The 22,386-nt window shown below is 46.5% G+C and overlaps 1 protein-coding gene across 1 annotated transcript in view; it reads right to left on the minus strand.

The window, feature by feature from the left end:
- LOC120944411 (vomeronasal type-2 receptor 26-like) overlaps nt 1–12,058 on the minus strand; it is a 67,518-nt gene extending 55,460 nt beyond the window's left edge. The window contains exon 1 of the mRNA XM_040358469.1: nt 11,636–12,058. Within this exon, the coding sequence (XP_040214403.1) occupies nt 11,636–12,058 (423 nt within the window). The remainder of the gene's footprint in view (nt 1–11,635) is intronic.
- Between the last annotated feature and the right edge of the window lie 10,328 nt (nt 12,059–22,386).

Below are 22,386 nucleotides of genomic sequence, written 5' to 3' on the forward strand. Positions count from 1 at the left end.
TATAATAAAAAATATTCAATAATGTAATCAACTCAAAATCACTTAAATTTGCTCAGTTGCAGAATTGTCGCTGACATTACTTTTATTTTTTTATGACGAATTTCCCCACAAATCGCTATCGCACAATTCTGCAAGTGATTATAATTTAGTATCGCTGTTTTCTAGCTGTTCTAAAACCATTTTTGACATAAAGGGACACTTTTGGTTGCTATGGACAATCTACAGTTTGCAGGCAGAAAGAACAGTATTTATTATATAAAAGAACATGTAGGGCACTGGACAGACCACTAGGGACAAGGGGGGGGGGGGGGGATGTATTTTTTACATACACTACTGTAATCTTTAAGATTACAGTATACTGTATGTAAGGTGTTTGTTTACCTTTTTGAATTTTGCGCCGTTCTCTGCCCCGTGCGTCGTAACATCACAGGGAACGGAGATCGGCGGCACACAGAGGCACTGTGTGAATCAAGCGAGGTCCCGCTCGCTCACACAGCGTGGTGGCATCGCTGGATCCAGGGACAAGGTAAGTAAACCAAGCCTGTGGATTCAGCGAGGCGAGCCCGAGTCTGACTCGGGGTTACCGATCGTAGCCCAAAAATCTCACCCCGAGTCAGACTCGGGAATACCGCCAGGGGGGTTAAGATATTTTTTGAATTTTTTTTTGAAAAAATTAAAATGACACATTTTAAGTGTAATTCAATAAATATTTTTGGATACTCAACAATGTGTGGCTTCTTATTATATCAATGCTGCCTAAAAGAACACATCTAGATTTGTGGTGTTTACAATTATGAGTATTTAGTACAGGAAAATAAACATGACTCTATGATAACGTAGGAGAAAGCTAGAATGAACTCAAATTAGAAAATAATCAAAAAAAGAAAAGTACTAGAACAGGGGCAGAAAAATTGGGCCTTAGGCACTGGTGGTGGTGTAACAACACTGCAACCCCTCACAGATACTGTAATTGGAGCACAGCAAAGAGACACATGCAAAGTATTGCATCAAAAATTGTTATTAGACGCCCCTGTTAAACAGGGGCATAAAAATTGGGCCTTAGGCACAACACAACACTGCAACCCCTCACAGATACTGTAATTGGTGTGCAGCAAAGAGCCACATCCAAAGTATTGCATCAAAAATTGTTATTACACACCCCTGTTAAACAGGGGCAGAAAAATTGGGCCTAAGGCCCCATACACACGATAGAATCCATCCGCTGAAAAATCCCAGCGAATGGGTTTCAGCGGATAGATCCTATGGATCTGTTTCCGCGGATATTTATCCCCTGGGATGGATTTCCAGCGGATAAATATTTGATGACATGCTATCAAATCTATCCGCTGGAATCCATCCCAACGGATGGATCCGCTGGTCTGTACAGACTCACCGGATCCATCCGTCCGAAGGGATCCCCCGCATGCGTCGTAATGATTCGACGCATGCGTGGATTTCCTTATATGACAGCGTCGCGCACGTCGCCGAATCATAATCGCTGGACCGTATCCGCGGATAAATCCTCTCGTGTGTATGGGGCCTTAGGCACAACACAACACTGCAACCCCTCACAGATACTGTAATTGGAGCGCAGCAAAGAGCCACATGCAAAGTATTGCATCAAAAATTGTTATTAGACACCCCTGTTAAACAGGGGCAGAAAAATTGGGCCTTAGGCACAACACAACACTGCAACCCCTCACAGATACTGTAATTGGAGCGCAGCAAAGAGCCACATGCAAAGTATTGCATCAAAAATTGTTATTAGACGCCCCTGTTAAACAGGGGCAGAAAAATTGGGCCTTAGGCACAACACAACACTGCAACCCCTCACAGATACTGTAATTGGAGCGCAGAAAAGAGCCACATGCAAAGTATTGCATCAAAAATTGTTATTAGACGCCCCTGTTAAACAGGGGCAGAAAAATTGGGCCTTAGGCACAACACAACACTGCAACCCCTCACAGATACTGTAATTGGAGCGCAGCAAAGAGCCATATGCAAAGTATTGCATCAAAAATTGTTATTAGACGCCCCTGTCAAACAGGGGCAGAAAAATTGGGCCTTAGGCACTGGTGGCGGAGCCCAGAAACAAAAATGTTCTTACTAGCTATCAGCAAGATCAGTGAGGAGGAAAAGGATATTCAGTCAGCAGCATAACAGGACAGTCACTCAGCATCAGCATAGGCAGTCTCCAAGGGATCTGTCATTTCAAAAAAATTATTCAGTTACATCAGCATCAGGTGCTTGGTAGCTGGTGTTGATCCAAGCCTGATTCATTTTTATGAAGGTCAGTCGATCGACGGAGTCGTGGAGAGGCGCACCCTGTGATCGGTCACAAAGCCTCCAGCAGCACTGAATGTGTGTTCTGAAAGAACGCTGGACGCTGGATGCAGGGCAAGCCAGTAGCTCAATTGCGTACTGTGCAAGCTCTGGCCAGTGATCCATCCTCAAGACCCAGTAAGCCAGAGGATTTTCAGTGGGGAAGGTATCCAAGTCTGATCTTGCCCCTAGGTATTCATGCACCATGTAAACCAAACGCTGGCGATGGTCATACCTTGGGGCTGCGGACTAAAAAATTGTCTGAACGCATCGGTCAGATGGCCACCTTCTCCACCGCTCCTTCTGTGACTCACCGAAGCCTCAGCAACACGTTGTCCAGGAACAGGATTTGGTAATCACCCAGGTTCTGGGAACGCATTGCACAGACCCTTCTGCAAGGCCTCCCGAAGATTTTTCATCTTCTGCTCCCTCTGCGACGGCAAGATAAACTCCACAACCTTACTCTTGTAACGTGGATCAAGGAGAGCCAGTAATGATCCCTCTCCTTGATACCACGAACACAAGGATCCTTACGCATGCTTTGCAGGATCAGGGAGGGCATGCAGCGTAGGTTTGCTGAGGCATTCGGGGCACAGTCCTCAGGATCCGCAGCCACCTCTCCCCAGCCACGTAAAAGTCCACAGGTTCCTTGGGACTGTAAGTGATCCCTTGAAGACTGCTGCTGCTGCTGAGTGCTAGGCTCCACCTCCATGCTGCTGATACAATCATCCTCCTCCTCCTCCACCTCGTCCTCCTCGTCCTTTTCCTGTGTGCTAGGCGGGCATGCAGGACCACTGTCTGGATAAAGGGGGCCTTGAGAGGTAAGGAAGTCCTCCTCTTCCTCCCTCTGTTCTGCCTCAAGGGCCCTGTCCATTATTTCACGTAGCGTGTGCTCCAACAGGTGAATAAGAGGGACAGTCTCACTGATGCATGCACTGTCACTGCTCACCATCCTCGTGGCCTCCTCAAATGGTGACAGGACAGTGCATGCATCCCTGATCAAGGCCCACTGGCGTGGGGGAAAAAAAACAAGCTCCCCTGACCCAGTTCTGCTGCCATATTGGCACAGGTACTCATTGATGGCCCTCTGCTGCGTGTGCAGCTGCTGCAGCATGGCCAATGTAGAGTTCCATCTGGTGGGCATGTCACAGATTAGGCAGTTCTTGGGCAGGTTGTATTCCCTTTGGAGGTCTGTAAGCCGAGCAGTGGCATTGTATGACCTTCGGAAATGCACACAGACTTTCCTGGCCTGCTTCAGGACATCCTGTAAGCCCGGGTACCTGGCCAAAAACCGCTGCACCACCAAATTCAGAACATGAGCAAAACAGGGCACATGGGTCAGTTTTCCCTGTCGCAGGGCAGAGAGGAGGTCGAGTGCCATTGTCGCTAACCACCATTTCTGGCTTAAGCTGGCATGGCGTCAACCTACTCTGAGCCTGCCCCTGTAGAGCTGACAGAACCTCTGCCCCAGTGTGGCTCCTGTCTCCCAAGCACACCAGCTCTAGGACCGCATGGCATCTCTTGGCCTGCATTCCTGCGTAGCCCCTAATACGCCTACGGAGCACGTCTGGTTCAGAGGAAACATCAGCACAGGAAGAGGCCACAGAGGAAGAAGAAGAGGAGGGGGTGGAGGAGAGAGGTGTGTCACAACCAGTAGTAGTGTTTTGGAGGCGTGGTGACGGAACAACCTCCAACACTACTGTACCTTGCCCTGCGTCCTTCCCAGCTGCCAGCAGAGTCACCCAATGCACCGTGAAAGAGAGGTAACGTCCCTGTCCATGCCTGCTGGACTATGAGTCAGCGGTAAGATGCACCTTACCACTGACCGCCCTGTCCAGCGAGGCATGGACATTGCCTTCCACATGCCGGTAGAGAGCGGGAATCGCCTTCCGTGAGAAAAAGTGGCGTTTGGGTACTTGCCACTGAGGTACCGCACATTCCACAAACTCACGGAAGGGGGCAGAATCTACCAACTGAAAAGGTAGCAGTTGAAGTGCTAGCAATTTCACTAAGCTAGCATTCAACCGCTGGGCATGTGGATGGCTGGGAGAGTACTTCTTTCAGCGCTGCAGCAGCTGGGGCAGGGAAATTTGTCTGCTACCATCAGTAGATTTCCTGCATGTACTACTAGGTTGTGACACACCTATTTCTACACCTTCAGTCCTATCAGTGCAAGCTTCAGAGAGGACTGAGGGTCTAGTGGGGTTGGAACTCCCAGCTGATGAGGGGCAAGGGGAGGTCCACTTTGTTCTTTGGTGTGGGTCTTTCAGGTATGCTTGCCAACGAACTGCATGGCAGGTCGACATATGTCTGGTCAAGCATGTGGTGCCCAAGCGGGTGATGTTTTGGCCACGCGAGATACGCTTGAGACATATGTTGCAAATAGCGACAGTGTGATCTGATGCACATGTCTCAAAAAAGACCCACACCAAAGAACTTTTGCAGTACCATTGAGACACAGCAACGCCCTGCACAGGCGTAGCTCTGCGATGTAATGCAGTTGGTGTGCTGCCCTTAAGCTGGCCCCTGGAGGGCATCCTGCCTCTTTGGAGATGTGCCTGTGCCTCTTCCTCCTCCTCCTCCTCCTCCTCCTCTTCCTCCTACACTCTCCTATCAGGCACCCACGTAGAGTCAGTGACCTCATCATCCCCTCCCTCCTCATCACTGTCGAAAACCTGGCAGTATGCTGCAGCTGGGGGAACATGACTGCCAGATTGCTGTTCCGCTCGGGCACCCGCTCTCTCTGGGCTCACATCAATGCCTTCCTCTGTGTTCCGTCATCGGAGCCTTCAAAACTCTGCGCATCTTCATGTGGACTAGGGAAGGATTGTGTGATGCCATTGTGCAGAGGGAAGAGGACGCCTTGGCAGCTGCTTTGCCAGACAAACTAAGCTCAGCCTGGGTGAGAGAGGATGAGGAGGATGAAGACGGCTTGGTCATCCACTCTACTAATTTCTCTGCATGTTGAGGCTCAACACGGCCAGCTCCCGAAAAGGACGAGCTGCCAGGACGCAGTAATGGCTTGCCAAACCACCCTTACGGCGAGGATAGAAGAGGTGAAGGTGGACATATCCCTGGTAAGGCAGGATATACATATGCTGAGGGAGAGAGTTACCGAGGCGGAGGTAAGACTGGGTGCAGTTGAGGACTCCCTCCCCCCTCCAACACTCCTCAGAGGCCATGCAGCTGCAGATCAATCTGCTCTTACAGAAGCAAGATGACCTCGAAAACAGAACCCGAACGTGTAACCTTAGATTCATCGACCTTCCCGAGGGGGTAGAGGGGAGAGACCCACAAGTTTTCCTGGAAAAACTATGGCAGGGAGGCCTTCTCCCCCATGTTCGCCGTGGAACATGCACACCGCATGTCGGGCAGACCGCCGCCAGCCGGTGCACCCCCTCGCACGTTTATAGCAAAGCTCCTCAATTTCAGGGACAGGGATGCCATCCTCCGCCTGAGCAGAGAGAGGGGCAACATCCCCTTTGACAACAAGCTGTCTTCCTGGATTTCTTGGCTGAGGTCCAGCGCAGGCGAAAGACCTTCATGGAAGCCAAGCGGCGTCTGCATGTCAAGCATGTGAAATACGCCATGTTGTTCCTGGCCCGTCTACGTGTGGAGGGTGAGGACCGATCGCATTTCTTTGATGACCCGGAGGAGGTTATAGCCTGGCTGGAATGGCAGGAAGGACGCAGATAAGTACCATGCTGTTTGCTACGTAGAAGTTTCTAGTGCCTTAACCTTGCAGTTCATCTCGCCTGCATCCGTGGGGAACCTGTGCTCCCTGGTTTCCCGCATGTTGGGGGGTTCTCCCCATTTGTTCCTGTTTGCCTCCGCGGAGTGAACAGCCCCACCAACTTTTGTTTCCTCTTCATCCCTGGGAGGACCCTTTCTCTCCCCTTTGTAATGGCGGGGGCTCCATATTGCATTCTGACATTGCCATGTGCCTGTAGAAGATGTGACCTTTTCATGCTATATGACCCTCCCGCGGGGAATACTGTGTCTACAGGGCTGCAATGTCCATCACTGTTTATCTCCCCTTACTCACACTGCTTGTTTTTTTTTTCATCGGGGGGGGGGGCTTCCTTAACTACCTGACCGCTTGTATAGCACCACAGGGAGCCAGACGGGGTGGTAGCTACTGTACTTTTCTATTTTTCATTTGTTATTTTTTTAAAGGAATTTTTTGTTTCCTCTCATTGTCTCTTCTTCCTCCGACAGAGGGGAGCAGTCTGCATCGAGGCGCGCAATGGACAGCGAGAACATTCCTACAATGTGCCATAGCACTCAGCAAAGTTTCGCCCCACCTGCGGCAACCCACAACCAGGACTGGAGGGGTGCCGCCATTGCCACAGTACAGACCTCCCTTGTTTGGTCTGTCCGAATACAACGCTGGTGGCCCCCCTGAGTTTATTTTTGAGATTCAGTGTTTTTTGCTATGATCTGGGTGCTGTTCTCGCCATGTTGGCAGTTGAGGGTTCAAGCCTGCACCAGTTGGGGACAGTGCAGGGCAGGGAGGGGGGTTGGGTGGGTTCAAATGTTCTACATTAGTGTTTTTTTTTACAAATTTTATTTTTTATTTGAGCAAAACTGTCCTATGTGAAATACAACTGTGATTGTGCCTATGTGTATTGATGTACTTGAGCGTAGTCCTAATATGTCATTGATCATCATTGAGTGTTGTCTGAATCCTGTGGGTTTCATATTTCTCATGTCTCACCCCATGGTCACACTGAAGTTCCTCACTTGGAATGTCCGTGGGATGAGAGATCCAATCAAGCGATCTGCGATTTTTGCAGTACTAAAAAAGCAGAGGGCGGATGTGGTGGTTCTGGTGGAAACTCATGCGGAGGGCTCAGTTCAGAGAACACTTAGACGACCGTGGGTGGGCTGGGGATTCCAGTCAGTTCATACCTCCCAATCTAGAGGGGTCTCACTGTTAATTGCCAAAACGGCTCATTTTGAACTCCAGGCTTCAGTACTGGACCCGCGGGGCAGGTATGTTTACTTGAAAGCTAAACTATATGGGGATGTGCTTTTACTAATGGCATTCTATGTTCCACCTCCGTTCCACTCCACTATTTTGGTTGCTGGGTTTGACTTTATGGCCCTTCACCCTGATACGCCAGCAGTCTGGCTGGGCGACTTCAATAATGTGCTAGATCCCTCCTTGGATAGGATGGCTGGGCCCACGGCCGCGCCGTTGGCATCACATCACACGAGATTCGCAAGGCTCCTCGCCGATTTCAACCTAGTTGATATGTGGAGGCGTGGCCACCCCACGGACAGAATGTACTCCAGCTTCTCTGCCTCACATCAATCAATGTATGTATAGATTTAATACTAATATCTAAATCCCTTCTCCCTAGACTGAGGGATGTGGGCTTCTCCCCCAGATCCCTCTCTGATCATTGCCCTTGTTGGGCGGAATTGTCACTGCCCCAGGCCCGCCCACCACCTTCGTGGCAGTTAAATCCATTCTGGCTAACCCTGCTCCCAGAGGATGCAGACTTGGCGACGGTAGCAGTACTTTGATAGTAACTCTGACTCTGCGTCACCGCAGGTGGTCTGGGAGACTTTTAAACTACATGCACGCATGACACTCTCGTCCCGTATAAATTCCCTCAAAAAACATCTGCAGAGGCGCTAGATAGGGCCACGGACCTTGTTCTTGCAAAAGAGAGGGAGTTCACTGATAACCCGACCGCTGACTTAGCTGAAGACCTTAAACTCTGTTCCAGGACAGTTGACTAACTACACTATGAGAAGTCGAAGTGAAAGCTCTTCTTTCTTAGACAACGAACGTTTGAGCATGGCGAGAGAGCGGGAAAACGACTCGCCTATCTGGTACACTGTGAGGAGAGACCCCCAGTGGTGATTTCCCTGCGCTCTCCGGGGGGGGGGGCGACCTCGTGACTGACCCAGGGCAGGTGACTTCTATGTTTAGTGACTTTTTTTCCTCTCTGTATGACACAGTGGCCCCTGACGGCGACTCTCTGTCGGATGAATTTTTCACTGATCTGCCGATCCCTCGGCTAAGGAACAGATTCACACACTGGAGGAGCCACTGACGGCGGAGGAAATCTCCAAAGCGTTGGCTGGACTCCCGAAATCCAAAGCACCGGATCTGATGGCTTGCCATCGGAGTTCTATTCTACCTACGCCGATACACTGTTTTTTTTTCGGTACTGCGACATTATGGCGGACACTTCGGACACTTTTGACACATTTTTGAGACCATTGGCATTTTTATAACGATCAGTGCTATAAAAATACATTGGATTACTATAAAAATGCCACTGGCAGTGAAGGGGTTAACACTAGGGGGCGGGGAAGGGGTTAAGTATGTCCCTGGGTGTGTTCTTACTGTGGGGGGGGTGGCCTCACTAGGGGAAACACTGATCCTCTGTTCATACATTGTATGAACAGAAGATCAGCATTTCCCCCCCTGACAGGACCGGGAGCTGTGTGTTTACACACACAGCTCCCGGTCCCCGCTCTGTAACGAGCAATCGCGGGTGCCCGGCGGCGATCGAGCCCGCCGGGCACACGCACGGGAGTCGGGGGCACGCGCCCCTAGTGGCCGCTCAAAGAGCCGCCATATAGCTGCGGGCTCTCGCCCAGGAGAGCCGACCTGCCACTGTATAATGACGGTGCGCGGTCGGCAAGTAGTTAATGCAGAGTATCTCACAGGAACCTACTCAGTGCTGCTGTAATATGCAGAGTATCTCACAGTAACCTACTCAGTGCTGCTGTAATATGCAGAGTATCTCACAGGAACCTATGCAGTGCTGCTGTAATATGCAGAGTATCTCACGGGAACCTACTCAGTGCTGCTGTAATATGCAGAGTATCTCACAGGAACCTATGCAGTGCTGCTGTAATATGCAGAGTATCTGACAGGAACCTACTCAGTGCTGCTGTAATATGCAGAGTGTGTCACAAAAACCTACTCAGTGCTGCTGTAATATGCAGAGTATCTCACAGTAACATACTCAGTGCTGCTGTAATATGCATAGTATCTCACATGAACCTACTCAGTGCTGCTGTAATATGCAGAGTATCTCACAGGAACCTATGCAGTGCTGCTGTAATATGCAGAGTATCTGACAGGAACCTACTAAGTGCTGCTGTAATATGCAGAGTATCTCACAGGAGCCTACTCAGTGCTGCTGTAATATGCAGAGTATCTGACAGGAACCTACTCAGTGCTGCTGTAATATGCAGAGTGTGTCACAAAAACCTACTCAGTGCTGCTGTAATATGCAGAGTATCTGACAGGAACCTACTCAGTGCTGCTGTAATATGCAGAGTGTGTCACAAAAACCTACTCAGTGCTGCTGTAATATGCAGAGTATCTCACAGTAACATACTCAGTGCTGCTGTAATATGCATAGTATCTCACAGGAACCTACTCAGTGCTGCTGTAATATGCAGAGTATCTCACAGGAACCTATGCAGTGCTGCTGTAATATGCAGAGTATCTCACAGGAACCTATGCAGTGCTGGTGCAATATGCAGAGTATCTCCTATATAATTCTCTCCCTATCAGAACAAGCAGGAACCTTTCCCTAAACTGTCTAATGCAGAGTATCTCACATGGACAGATGCAGTACTGGTGTAGATTTCTGAAGCAGGATAGTCCTATCTCAATCTCTTCCTCAGATCAGCAGCAGCCTTTCCCTACCCTAGCTAAAGCAGAGTGACGAGCTGTGCTGTGTGCCTCTAGCTTATATAGAGGCTGGGTCACATGCTGGGTCACATGCTGCACTGGCCAAACACAGCCATGCCATTAGTAGGCATGGCTGTGATGGCTTCTTAGTCACAGTAGTAAAAAAATGGGTATTGGCTGCCCTGCAGCCCACCGTAACATTCCCGAACACAGGACCCGAACCCGAACTTTCAGCAAAATGTCCGTGTTCGGGTCCGGGTACAAAAAAAAACCAAAGTCCGTACCGAGCCCAAACTTTACAGTTCGGGTTCGCTCAACCCTAAATAACACAATTCACCACTATCCACAACAATCTCTCCTCATTCCTCGTGAAACCATACAACACCATCTCATACGTTAAAACATCCACACCAGTCAATCCCTTCACCATCTTCTCCATCCTACTCCATACTTTCTTTGCATACCGACACTCCCAAAACACATGTTTCACTCTCTCAATCCCCCCACACCCACTCCTCGGATACACTTCACTATCAACAAACCTTCTCCTTCTCTGAAACTCCCTAGTAGGCAAACACCCATGCAATATCTTTCTGACTATTATCCACTCCCTTACAACATACATTCTTCCAGACTTTCTTACATTCCGCAACTCTTAAACCATCTATTCCTTCCAATTCCTCCCTCTCTTTCAACAACTACATAATTTTCTTACTCTCACACCATTTATCTCGCGTCACATCTTGCAAACCCATACCTCCTCATACACATATCAACCCTCACATAAAACCAAGGCGCAACAAAACATACAGGCTTCCTCAAATCAACCTCACACAACTTACATTTCCGTAACACACTCCCACCAGCATATCTCACCATACATCCTGCAACATTCTCTTTCTCGCTTAATCTCACAGACATACTTACATACTTCACCACCAGAAACTTCTCAATACTCACCATACCTTTCCCACTATTCATTGCACCTTTCATCACTTTCTCTCTCTTCAACTTCTCCATCCTCGACGACCAAAAAAAACGAAAAACACACTCTCACAATCTGCTTCATCACTCTATCAGGCGACAGAAACACATAATACAAAAATAACAAAATAGGAATCACAACCGCTTTCACAACCAACACTTTCCCTTCCAACGATAAAGTCCTCAAAGACCAAAACTTAACTTTCTTCTTCACTCTTGCCAACACATCCTGCCAACTCTCTCTCCCATACAAATCTCCATCAAACTTAACACCCCAAATCCTCAATCCTCCAACACAAAACATTCAACCACATTGTTCAACCGTTCCCCACACCCCAAACAACTTGTACTCACTCTTCCCCATATTCACACAAAACCCACTCGCCATACAAAAAATATCAATCAATAGTTTCACCCTTCTTAACCCCATTACACCCTTGCAAACCACAGTAACATCATCCATATATCCAATCACCTTCAAAACTCTACCACCACTCCCAGGAACCTCCACCCCTCTCACACACTTATCCTTAGCCAACATCCTCAACAACGGTTCAATTACACAAACAAACAAAACAGGCGATAACGGCATCCCTGTCTCACTCCTGACCCAATGTTCATGTCATTGGTCAGCCACCCATTCACCAACACCTTACTTACCATACCTCTATACAAACACTTAATCCATCCAATCAAAACCTCAGGTATCCCCATTCTCCTCAGAACTTTAAACATAAACTCATGTGAAACTCTATCATATGCTTTTTCAAAATCCACAGCCAACACAGCCACCTCCTGCTTCCTCTCCTTACATAACCATATCACATCCCTCAAACTCACCAAACTTTCCGCAATCGATCTCCCAGGCACCGCACACACTTGCTCCTCTCCCACCAATTTCTCCACCACCGCACGCAACCTATTTGCCAACACCTTCGCTACAACCTTATAATCCACATTCAACAACGATATAGGCCTCCAATTCTTCAACTCACGCTTGTCATCTTTCTTATACAATAAAACAATCACACTTTTCAACATTGATTCAGGCATCCTCTCATCTTCCAAAACTTTCATCACCATCTCATGCACACAATCACCAATCACATCCCAAAACGTACAATAAAACTCAACCGGCAAACCATCACACCCAGGCGTCTTACCTTTCTTCATACATCCAAGACATTAATCAACTTCATCTTTACTCACTTTCTCCCCTAACATACTTTTATCATCCAAATCCAAACACATCTCCACCTATTCCAACACTTCCTTCTCAACTCTCGCATCCCTCTTCTTTTCCTTATACAAATCCGCATAAAACTTACAAACTTCTTCCCCCACTCTCTCATTCACTTCCTGTCCATTCTCATCCAACACACTTGACAACTCCACCTTCCCACCATACACCTTTTTAAAGAAAAATCACGTACACTTCTCATCCTTCTCTTTCACCACCATCCTCGCTTGAGACATAATCTCTCTCCCTCTCCGTTTCATAAACACTCTCAACTTTCTTCTTGCTTCCACTAATTCACACCCCACATTCTCTCCCCATTCCCTCAATTCTTCCAAATATTCCAACCTCTTCAGCCACCATTCATACACCTCACACTCCTTCCTTGCAATCTCACAGCCCTTTCTTACAAAAAAACTCTTAGGCCCCATACACACGATAGAATTTATCCGCGAATACGGTCCAGCGGACCGTTTCCGCGGATAAATCCTCTCGAGGATTTCGGCGGATTTTCATGCGATGGAGTGTACACACCATCGCATTGAAATCCGCGCCGAAATCCTCTGGCGATGACGTGTCACGCCGTCGCCGCGATTATGACGCGGCGACGCTGTCATATAAGGAATTCCACGCATGCGTCTAATCATTGCGACGCATGCGGGGGATCCCTTCGGACGGATGGATCCGGTGAGTCTATACAGACCAGCGGATCCATCCGTTGGGATGGACTCCAGCAGATGGATATGTTCTGCATGTCAGCGAATATTCGATCTGCTGGAATCCATCCCAGGGGAGATATATCCGCGGAAACAGATCCGCTGGCGTGTACACACCATAGGATCTATCCGCAGAAACCCATTTGCAGGGATTTAGCTGCGGATGGATTCTATGGTGTGTACGGGGCCTAAGTCTGCACTTTCACCCACTCCCACCACTCAATCACACTTAAAAAATCATTCCTCCTCCTTTTAAGTTTCACAAAAAACTCACCATACTCTCTTTTCACGCCCTCATCTTCCAACAACTCCACATTCAAATTCCACACACCTTTACCATATGTTACCTCTGGATCCATACTCACAACACAATTGATCCTACATTGGTCCGAGAAAGGCTCCCGATGCACGGCAAAGGACTCCGCCTGCAAATTTTTAGAAATAAAACAAAAATCAATCCGTGACTGTACAATACCCCGATCACTAAAATAAGTAAACCCACCACCCTCACCTACATCCCTTAAACCAAACAAACGTAAAACCTCACCCAACTCGTTGCCAGATTTATCAATATCTCCACCACCACCCCCACACCTATCCCCACTCCATAAAATACAATTAAAATCCCCACACACAATAACACAGGTCCAGCCTTCCCTTCTTGTCAACAGGTGCACATACACAAAATAATTAAAAACAAACACCCCCATTTTCCAAAAACACACACACACATCTCCCCACCTCCACCTCCACCTTCCTTAAAATCTTAATCCTACTATTTTTAAAAAGAATCCCCACACCACTATTCCTGCTTCGGCCCAAGGACCACACCGCATCCCCCTGGGTCCATTTAGCGGTGGGCGGGTCTTCCTTCAAATTGCAGTCCTGTAGGCAAAAAATGTCAGCAGCATACCCAGACAAGATCTTAAAAATTGCTGCCCGCATACAGGTTGTCCCAATACTTCTGCAATTGAGGGAAGATACCCGTAAGGCCATAAAATATTAGAAAGGGATCATACTCCCGTCATGACTTCTTTTTATTTTTTCCGGATCTGGTACGATGGCTTACCCCTGACCCAGGACTTACCCACCCGGTCTTCTTCTCCTCCTTCTCCTTCTCTTTCTCCTCCTTAGGACCGGGCCTGCAGTACCCCATCACCTCCTGCAGGCTGGACACCTGACCAGTGCTCACGTAAGATGGTGCTTGTGACGAGTCCGAGTCGACTACTGCTTCAGATGACCCGGGGTCCGGGGAGTCTGGAAAAGAGTAAATGTCCTGGGAGGAAGTAGGGGCTGCAGCGCCCTCCATCTACCGTTTTAAGAAAGGCTGCCCTACTTCCATCCCCTCCGCCTCTGGCTCCTCCGACTCCATGCCACTCCCCTCTGCCTCCCCCTCAGCCATGAGGTGTTCAGGGACACTCCTCTCGGGAAGAGAAGAGGTTCCTTCCTCCCCCACGGCATCCAGAGGGGAGGGACCTGGCTCACCCTCCATAGGTGGGCAGGCATCAGCCCGTAACCACCACTTCCTCAGGTAGCCCTGTGGTCTGATCTTCGGAGTTTACCGCGGCAGCCAGAGGACCACCTCTGGCCACATCTGCGTACGACAGTGCCCTTCTCTCCACAACCGCTTCCAGAGCCTCCTCTGCCTTAATTTCTGTCACCACGGTTGTGGACTCTGCTGGTTTTGAAACCTTAGGGCACTGCCTAGCCAGGTGGGTACGGCTCCCACAGATGTGGCAGCTCTTCCCCTCTGGACATTGGCTCACCCTGAAACCCTGCTTGAAGCAGTTGCGGCAAGTCAACCCGGCCTCGCACTTGTCCTTAGTGTGCCCACAGGCGAAGCACTGCCTACAGAACAGTGGCTGGCCAGGGTACCACAGGTATCCGCATTTTTGCCCGATGGAGAAGGATTGAGGGGGGTGCCAGATGCCACGACCCCTTCCTTGTCCGCCCGGAAGGTGACCCAGAATCTACGCTGCCCATTGAAGGTATCGAAAACATTTGTCAATTTCACGCCCGCAGAAACTGACTCTCAGTACCTCTGTAAAAAGGCAGCGATCTCCCCATCCTGTGCAAAAGGGTTGTACATATGCACAGTGATGGGGAGCCGCACTTTCGTCTCACTTGACAGGAACATGATCCCTTCCAACATTTCATGGCCCTCCTTCTCTCCCTTCTGAAGCAGGCATGTCTGCAGATCTTTCTTCTTCCAGAAAGTAATGTCATACATTCCGGTGGTGGGGAAACACTGCACGCAAAAAATGCTTTCTCTCAGCATCCCAAAAAGCTCTTCGATCAAACGCTTCTGAACAAAGTGCAAACCGACAACGTCACGTTTAGGCTCGGCCACGGCCAGCCTTAAAGTATTGGGTGCGCTCGGAGGTGTATGTAGGTCAGTGTATGTAGGTCAGGTAGGTCAGTGTATGTAGGTCAGTGTATGTAGGTCAGGTAGGTCAGTGTATGTAGGTCAGGTAGGTCAGTGTATGTAGGTCAGGGTATGTAGGTCAGGTAGGTCAGTGTATGTAGGTCACTACCATCAGTGTATGTAGGTCAGCATTGATGGGCACTGGTAAGTCACACAACCCCACCGCCCCAAAAAAACGCTGCGCCACATACAACACCACTACAAACCCACAACCCCCATACCCCCCCCCCCCCCCCCCCGGTTCCGGCCTTGGACTTGGACTTCGGGCTGAAGCCCGTGGTCTTTTTGCCACCTAGCAACGCCCCTGATCCACTGTAACTATATAAATGTGTACCTTGACTTAACCATTAACAACTTTTTTCACCAATGTTCAAATTTAGTACGTGTTAAGATTGTAATTTTTTTCGAAGCAGCAAATATTTTTATGGTTATGGCAGATTTCAGCATTTCAGTAAAAAGAAAAAAAATCACAAGCTGCTGCTCCTTATAAGTGAAAAACTACATTTAGAATTAAAAATGCATGTTTCTTTATGTCATTTTATAAACCTGCGATGCTCCTGATATAACTGTATGTTTCATAAATGGAAAGCTCAGTTTAAGAACAACTGAAAGTAGAGCCAGGATGACACGACTATATTCAGATCTGTGAAAAAATTGTCACACAGAAATGTATAAAACAGAGAGAGATACGAGGAGAGAATGACGCTCTCACATACTGTAGAGATGTCACTGATCCATGTGCAGCATCACAACACAGAATCCTGTAGACATTACGGGATTTTCTCTTTTATTGAAGTTCTTCTTCTGCCTTTTGTTCTAAAGATCCAAACTCTGGTTGCTTTAACTGTATATAAAGTTCAAATCTTTTGGGCTGTTCTGTGGATGTCATTTTGCATATATAATACTCAGAGCTCATCATCGGTCTGTAATCTCAAGATAAAGGACATAGATGAAGAATTTGGATTTTACAAAGAGGGGGACTTCATCATCGGAGGAGTGTTCACTATACGTGCCGGTACATCAAATATAAAAGGAACAAATTCCTACATGAAGCAATTTTACTCTGAAGAGTAAGTAATGTTTTGAACTATTATACTATGTTATTATTTCCCGATGCTTTGCAGGAGCAGTTTAAGAAATGTTAGGCAACATTATCAGTGATTACAAATGATAATTTATTCTTTTTGGCTGCTACTTGGAGATACCTTTGTCTACTAGCAGGATTGTATATCTGTTCATTGCTTAACCCCTTCCCGACCGCTGCATGTACATATACGTCGGCAGAATGGCACGTACAGGCACATTGGCGTACCTGTACGTCCCTGCCTAGACGTGGGTGGGGGGTCCGATCGGGACCCCCCCCGCGACTTGCGGCGGTCGGGTCCCCTCGGGGAGCGAGCGCGGCTATTTGTTTATAGCAGCTCGGTCGCGATCGCTCCCCGGAGCTGAAGAACGGGGAGAGCCGTATGTAAACACGGCTTCCCCGTGCTTCACTATGGCGCTGCATCGATCGAGTGATCCCTTTTATAGGGGAGACTCGATCGATGACGTCATTCCTACAGCCACACCCCCCTACAGTTGTAAACACACACTAAGGGAACACTAACTCCTACAGCGCCCCCCGGTGGTTAACTCCCAAACTGCAACTGTCATTTTCACAATAAACAATGCAATTTAAATTCATTTTTTGCTGTGAAAATGACAATGGTCCCAAAAATTTGTCAAAATTGTCCGAAGTGTCCGTCATAATGTCGCAGTCACGAAAAAAATCGCTGATCGCCGCCATTAGTAGTAAAAAATTTTTTTTTTATAAAAATGCAATAAAACTATCCCCTATTTTGTAAACGCTATAAATGTTGCGCAAACCAATCGATAAACGCTTATTGCGATTTTTTTTACCAAAAATAGGTAGAAGAATACGTATCGGCCTAAACTGAGGAAAAAAAAATTTTATATATGTTTTTGGGGGATATTTATTAAAGCAAAAAGTAAAAAATATTGAATTTTTTTCAAAATTGTCGCTCTATTTTTGTTTATAGCGCAAAAAATAAAAACCGCAGAGGTGATCAAATACCACCAAAAGAAAGCTCTATTTGTGGGGGGAAAAGGACGCCAATTTTGTTTGGGAGCCACGTCGCACGACCGCGCAATTGTCTGTTAAAGCGACGCAGTCCCGAACTGTAAAAACATCTTGGGTCTTTTGGCAGCATTATGGTCCGGTCCTTAAGTGGTTAAAGTATAACTCCACTTAAAAAAAAAAAAAAAAAACACCCAAAAAACAACCCCATCTGGGTGATCAATGTACATTGCAAGGATTTTAACAAACTTCGTTGCAGATACCTACCTGTTTCTGATCTTAAGAAAAAGCTGTAAGTTTGATTGTGTCAATGTGAAAAGTGAATCTGAATGGGGGGTGACTTTTTAATTATTAATCAACTGATTCATTTGCAGTGTTCTAATATGAAATGGCGCAGTGTCTGTTAGCATCCCTTTAGAAGTGAATAACACCCTTGTGAGTATCTTGCCAAAAATGAAATTTTTTTTGCAGAAAATGCATAAAATCGGACTTGTGTCTTAGTGCCCTGCACACAAGCAGGACATTTCATTTATGGGTAAGTGCTAAAGATCTTTAGATTGTATTTTACAAAACATTACTGCACTGTCATTGAAAAATGAAAACAATAATTAAATAAATAAATTACATTATGGCTTGTGTAATAAGTGTGTATGATATATATATATATATATATATATATATATATATATATATATATATATATATTTTTTTCATTTGTTATTTGTTTCCGCAAATATGGAGTTGTCCTTTAAAAGCACTGATGACTTTTATGATCTGAATGACATGACAATAAGATCAAATAAAAAATATAACATCTGACTTGGCTGACTGAAGTGGAAATCGTACAATTGTAATATCCTTATACCCGCGTACACACGACCGTTTTTCGGGTTTTAAAAAATGATGTTTTTTTTTTTTATGTCGTTACCCACTTAAGCCCCGGACCAATATGCAGCTAAATGCCCAGAGGTGTTTTTACAATTTGGCACTGCGCTGGTTTAACTGGTAACTGCGTGGTCATGCAATGTTGTACTGAAACTAAATTGGCGTCCTTTTCTTCCCACAAATAGAGCTTTCTTTTGGTGGTATTTGATCACCTCTGCGGTTTTTATTTTTTGCGCTATAAACAAGAATATAGCGACAATTTTGAAAAAAATTCAATATTTTTAACTTTTTTCTATAATAAATATCCCCCAAAAATATATAAAAAAAAAAATGTTGTCCTCAGTTTAGGCCGATACGTATTCTTCTACATATTTTTGTTAAAAAAAATCGCAATAAGCGTTTATCGGTTGGTTTGCGCAAAATTTATAGCGTTTACAAAATAGGGGAAAGTTTTATTGCATTTTTATTCATTTTTTTTTTTTTTTTACTACTAATGGCGGCGATCAGCGATTTTTTTCGTGACTGCGACATTATGGCGGACACTTCGGACAATTTTGACACATTTTTGGGACCATTGTCATTTTCACAGCAAAAAATGCATTTAAATTGCATTGTTTATTGTGAAAATGACAGTTGCAGTTTAAGAGTTATCCACAGGGGGCGCTGAAGGAGTTATGTTTCACCTAGTGTGTGTTTACAACTGTAGGGGGGGTGTGGCTAAAGGTCTGACATCATCGATTGTGTCTCCCTATAAAAGTGATGATCGATGCAGCCGCCACAGTGAAGCACGGGGAAGCCGTGTTTACATACGGCTCTCCCAGTTCTTCAGCTCCGGGGAGTGATCGCGAGGGGGTGGCTAGAAACGAATAGCCGCCCCCTCTTCCCGGATCGCTCCCACGCGATTAACGACCGCTGTATGTACGGGGGGGGGGTCCCGATCGGACCCCCTACCCACGTCTAGGCAGCGAAGTGCGGGCACTTCGTTCTGCCTGTCCGTGCCATTTTGCCGACGTATATGTACATGTGGCGGTCGTTAAGCGGTTAAAAACGATCGTGTGTGGGCTTCAGAGCATTTTTCAGGTTCTGAAAAACGGCACATTTTTTTTCGAACATGCTCTATTTTTTCACTACGTTTTTAACGTTGTTGTTTTTCGGGTTGTAATAAATGGTCGTGTGTGGGCTTTAACGACGGGAAAAATCCATGCATGCTCAGAAGCAAGTTATGAGACGGGAGCGCTCGTTCTGGTAAAACTACCATTCATAATGGAGTAAGCACATTCATCACGCTGTAACAGACAGAAAAGCGCGAATCGTCTTTTACTAACACGGAATCAGCTAAAGCAGCCCATGTGGTTGTCAGGGTCTGTGGGGGGGCTTATTGGAATCTGGAAGCACCTTTTGACAAGGGGGCCCCTAGATCTGCCCTATGTGAATAGGTATTGGGTACAACTACCCATTCACCCAATTATATGGCAGCAATTATATTTCTGCCATTTCTTTTTTTTTAAACCCTTAATAATTTAACTTTTAAGTTGTTTGTTTATATTCATTTGGATTGCAATAATAAAAAATAAAAAAACTTTTATTATAACATAATGTTGCAATACTTTGTACCAGAAACATAATGTTTTTTGCTATTATAAACAGAATAAATTACATATTGAAATGTATACTTTGGGCCAAATTCACGTAGATGTGTACTATTTAAATCAGGCGCGTTCCCGCGCCAATTTAAATGCGCATGCGCCGTCCGGGGAATTTCCCGGCGTGCATTGCTCCCACTGACGTCACTAGGACGTCAGTGGTTTCGACGTGAGCGTGACTTGCGACCCGCGTGTTTGTGAATCGGCGTACGCAAACGACGTTAGAAAATTCAAATTTGACGCGGGAACGCCGGCTATACTTAACATTGGCTGCGCCTGATAAAAGCAGGGGTAAGTATACGACGGGAAAGCCGCTACGGAAACGTCGTAAGAAGACTGCGTCGGGTCCGCGTACGTTCGTGAATTTGCGTATCTCGCTGATTTACATATTATTTAAGGTAAATCAGCGGGAACGCCCCCGGCGCCATTTTTTTATCGAAAATAAGATCCGACAGTGTAACACATTGTAACACTGTCGGATCTAGCCCTATCTATGTGTATCTGATTCTATGAATCAGGCGCATTGATAGGACCAGTGTAAGTCAGAGATACGATGGTGTATCTGTAGATACACCGTCGTATCTCTTTGTGAATCTGGCCCATAGTTTTTAAAGTAAAACTGATCAAACTGATCAAAGTTTATCAAAAGCAATCTGTATATGTTTTTTTTTTTGTTTTTATGTACGGTATGTATTTTATTATTGTTTTGTATGTTGATTGCATATAAAATAAAATATTTTTGGAAATAAAATCTGGATACGTGGACCCTACAAGAGGTATACAGGTGTGAGAGCTGAAGTTGTTCAAGTGCATAAGCAACAGAATTCTATATATCAACCTTAAAACGTGATTATGCTGCTTTTAGATGAGTTCCATAGCAAAACAGCAATTTTTTGTCTCAATATCCTTAGAGCCCATTTACAGCCCATTCACACCTTTACATCTTGTTGTGTTGTGGTAATGCTTCTTTTTGTGATGTTGTGCATGTTTCCTTAACCACTTAAAGCGGGGGTTCACCCAAAAAACAAACTTTTAACATTAGATTGAGGCTAATTGTGGGAAGCACAATCGGGTGTTTTTTTTTAAATCAATGCAGTACATACCTTTTTAGAGATAGATGTTCTCCGCGGCTTCCGGGTATGGGCTGCGGGACTGGGCGTTTCTATTTGATTGACAGGCTTCCGACCGTCGCATACAGCGCGTCACGAGTTGCCGAAAGTAGCCGAACGTCGGTGCGCAGGCGCCGTATAGAGCCGCACCGACTTTCGGCTTCTTTCGGCAAGGAGTGGAGGTTGGCGTGGCTGCGCTCTGGATGGATCTTCTCATCGCTGGACCGGAGATCACCCACACCCGTCGCTGGATACAGACAACGTTGGAGCAGGAAGCTGGGACCAAGAGTGGATTACCACCGCTGGATTATTTTTTTTTTTTCTACGGTGTGTGTGTGTGTGTTTTTTCCAACTATTTACACTTCCTTCATGAAATGGTAGGGGTACAATGTACCCCATTACCAATTCACATAGGGGGGGGGGGGCCAGGATCTGGGGGTCCCCTTTGTTGAAGGGGTCTTCCAGATTCTGATAAGCCCCCCGCCCGCAGACCTCCACAACCACCGGGCAAGGGTTGTGGGGATGAGGCCCTTGTCCCCATCAACATGGGGACATCCTCCCCATGTTGAGGGCATGTGGCCTGGTACGGTTCAGGAGAGGGGGGACCGCACTCTGTCCCCCCCTCTTTTCTGCGGCCGGCCAGATTAACATGCTCGGATAAGCGGTCTGGTGTGATTTTTTGGGGGAACTCCACGCAATTTTTTTTTACATTTGGGGTGGAGTTCCCCTTAAAATCCACACCAGACCTGAAGGGTCTGGAATGGATATTTGAAGGGGACCCCACGTAATTTTTTTAAAAATTAATGGCGGGGTTACCCTTAATATCCATTCCAGACCTGAAGTGCCTGTTAATGGAATTTGGGGGGACCCCCACGCTTTTTTTTTTTTTTTTTTTTATGAATGAATTCTCTCTGAATTGCCAGAGGCAACAATTCATTATAGCCGCAAGTCCGGTTTTAAAAGACTTTGTTTCCTTTCAGAAATTACACTTTGTGCAGGGACAGTTCTATGTACGGGAAACATGCACTATTTCACATGCTAACTTTACACCCCCCCCTAGGTACGAAATTTAAAGTAATATTTCACTTTTATTGTTTCACTTTTAGCATTATTAAATTCACTGCTCCCGAAAAAACGTCAATTTTTTAAAAAAAAATTTGCATTGATACATGTCCCCTGGGACAGGACCCAGGTCCCCAAACACTTTTTAGGACAATAAATTGCATATTAGCCTTTAAAATTAGCACTTTAGGTTTCTCCCATAGACTTTAACAGGGTGTTCCGCGGCTTTTCGAATTTGCCACAAACACCCCTAATTG

This window comes from Rana temporaria, chromosome 1 (assembly GCF_905171775.1).
Source record: "Rana temporaria chromosome 1, aRanTem1.1, whole genome shotgun sequence".
Taxonomy (NCBI): Eukaryota; Metazoa; Chordata; class Amphibia; order Anura; family Ranidae; genus Rana; species Rana temporaria.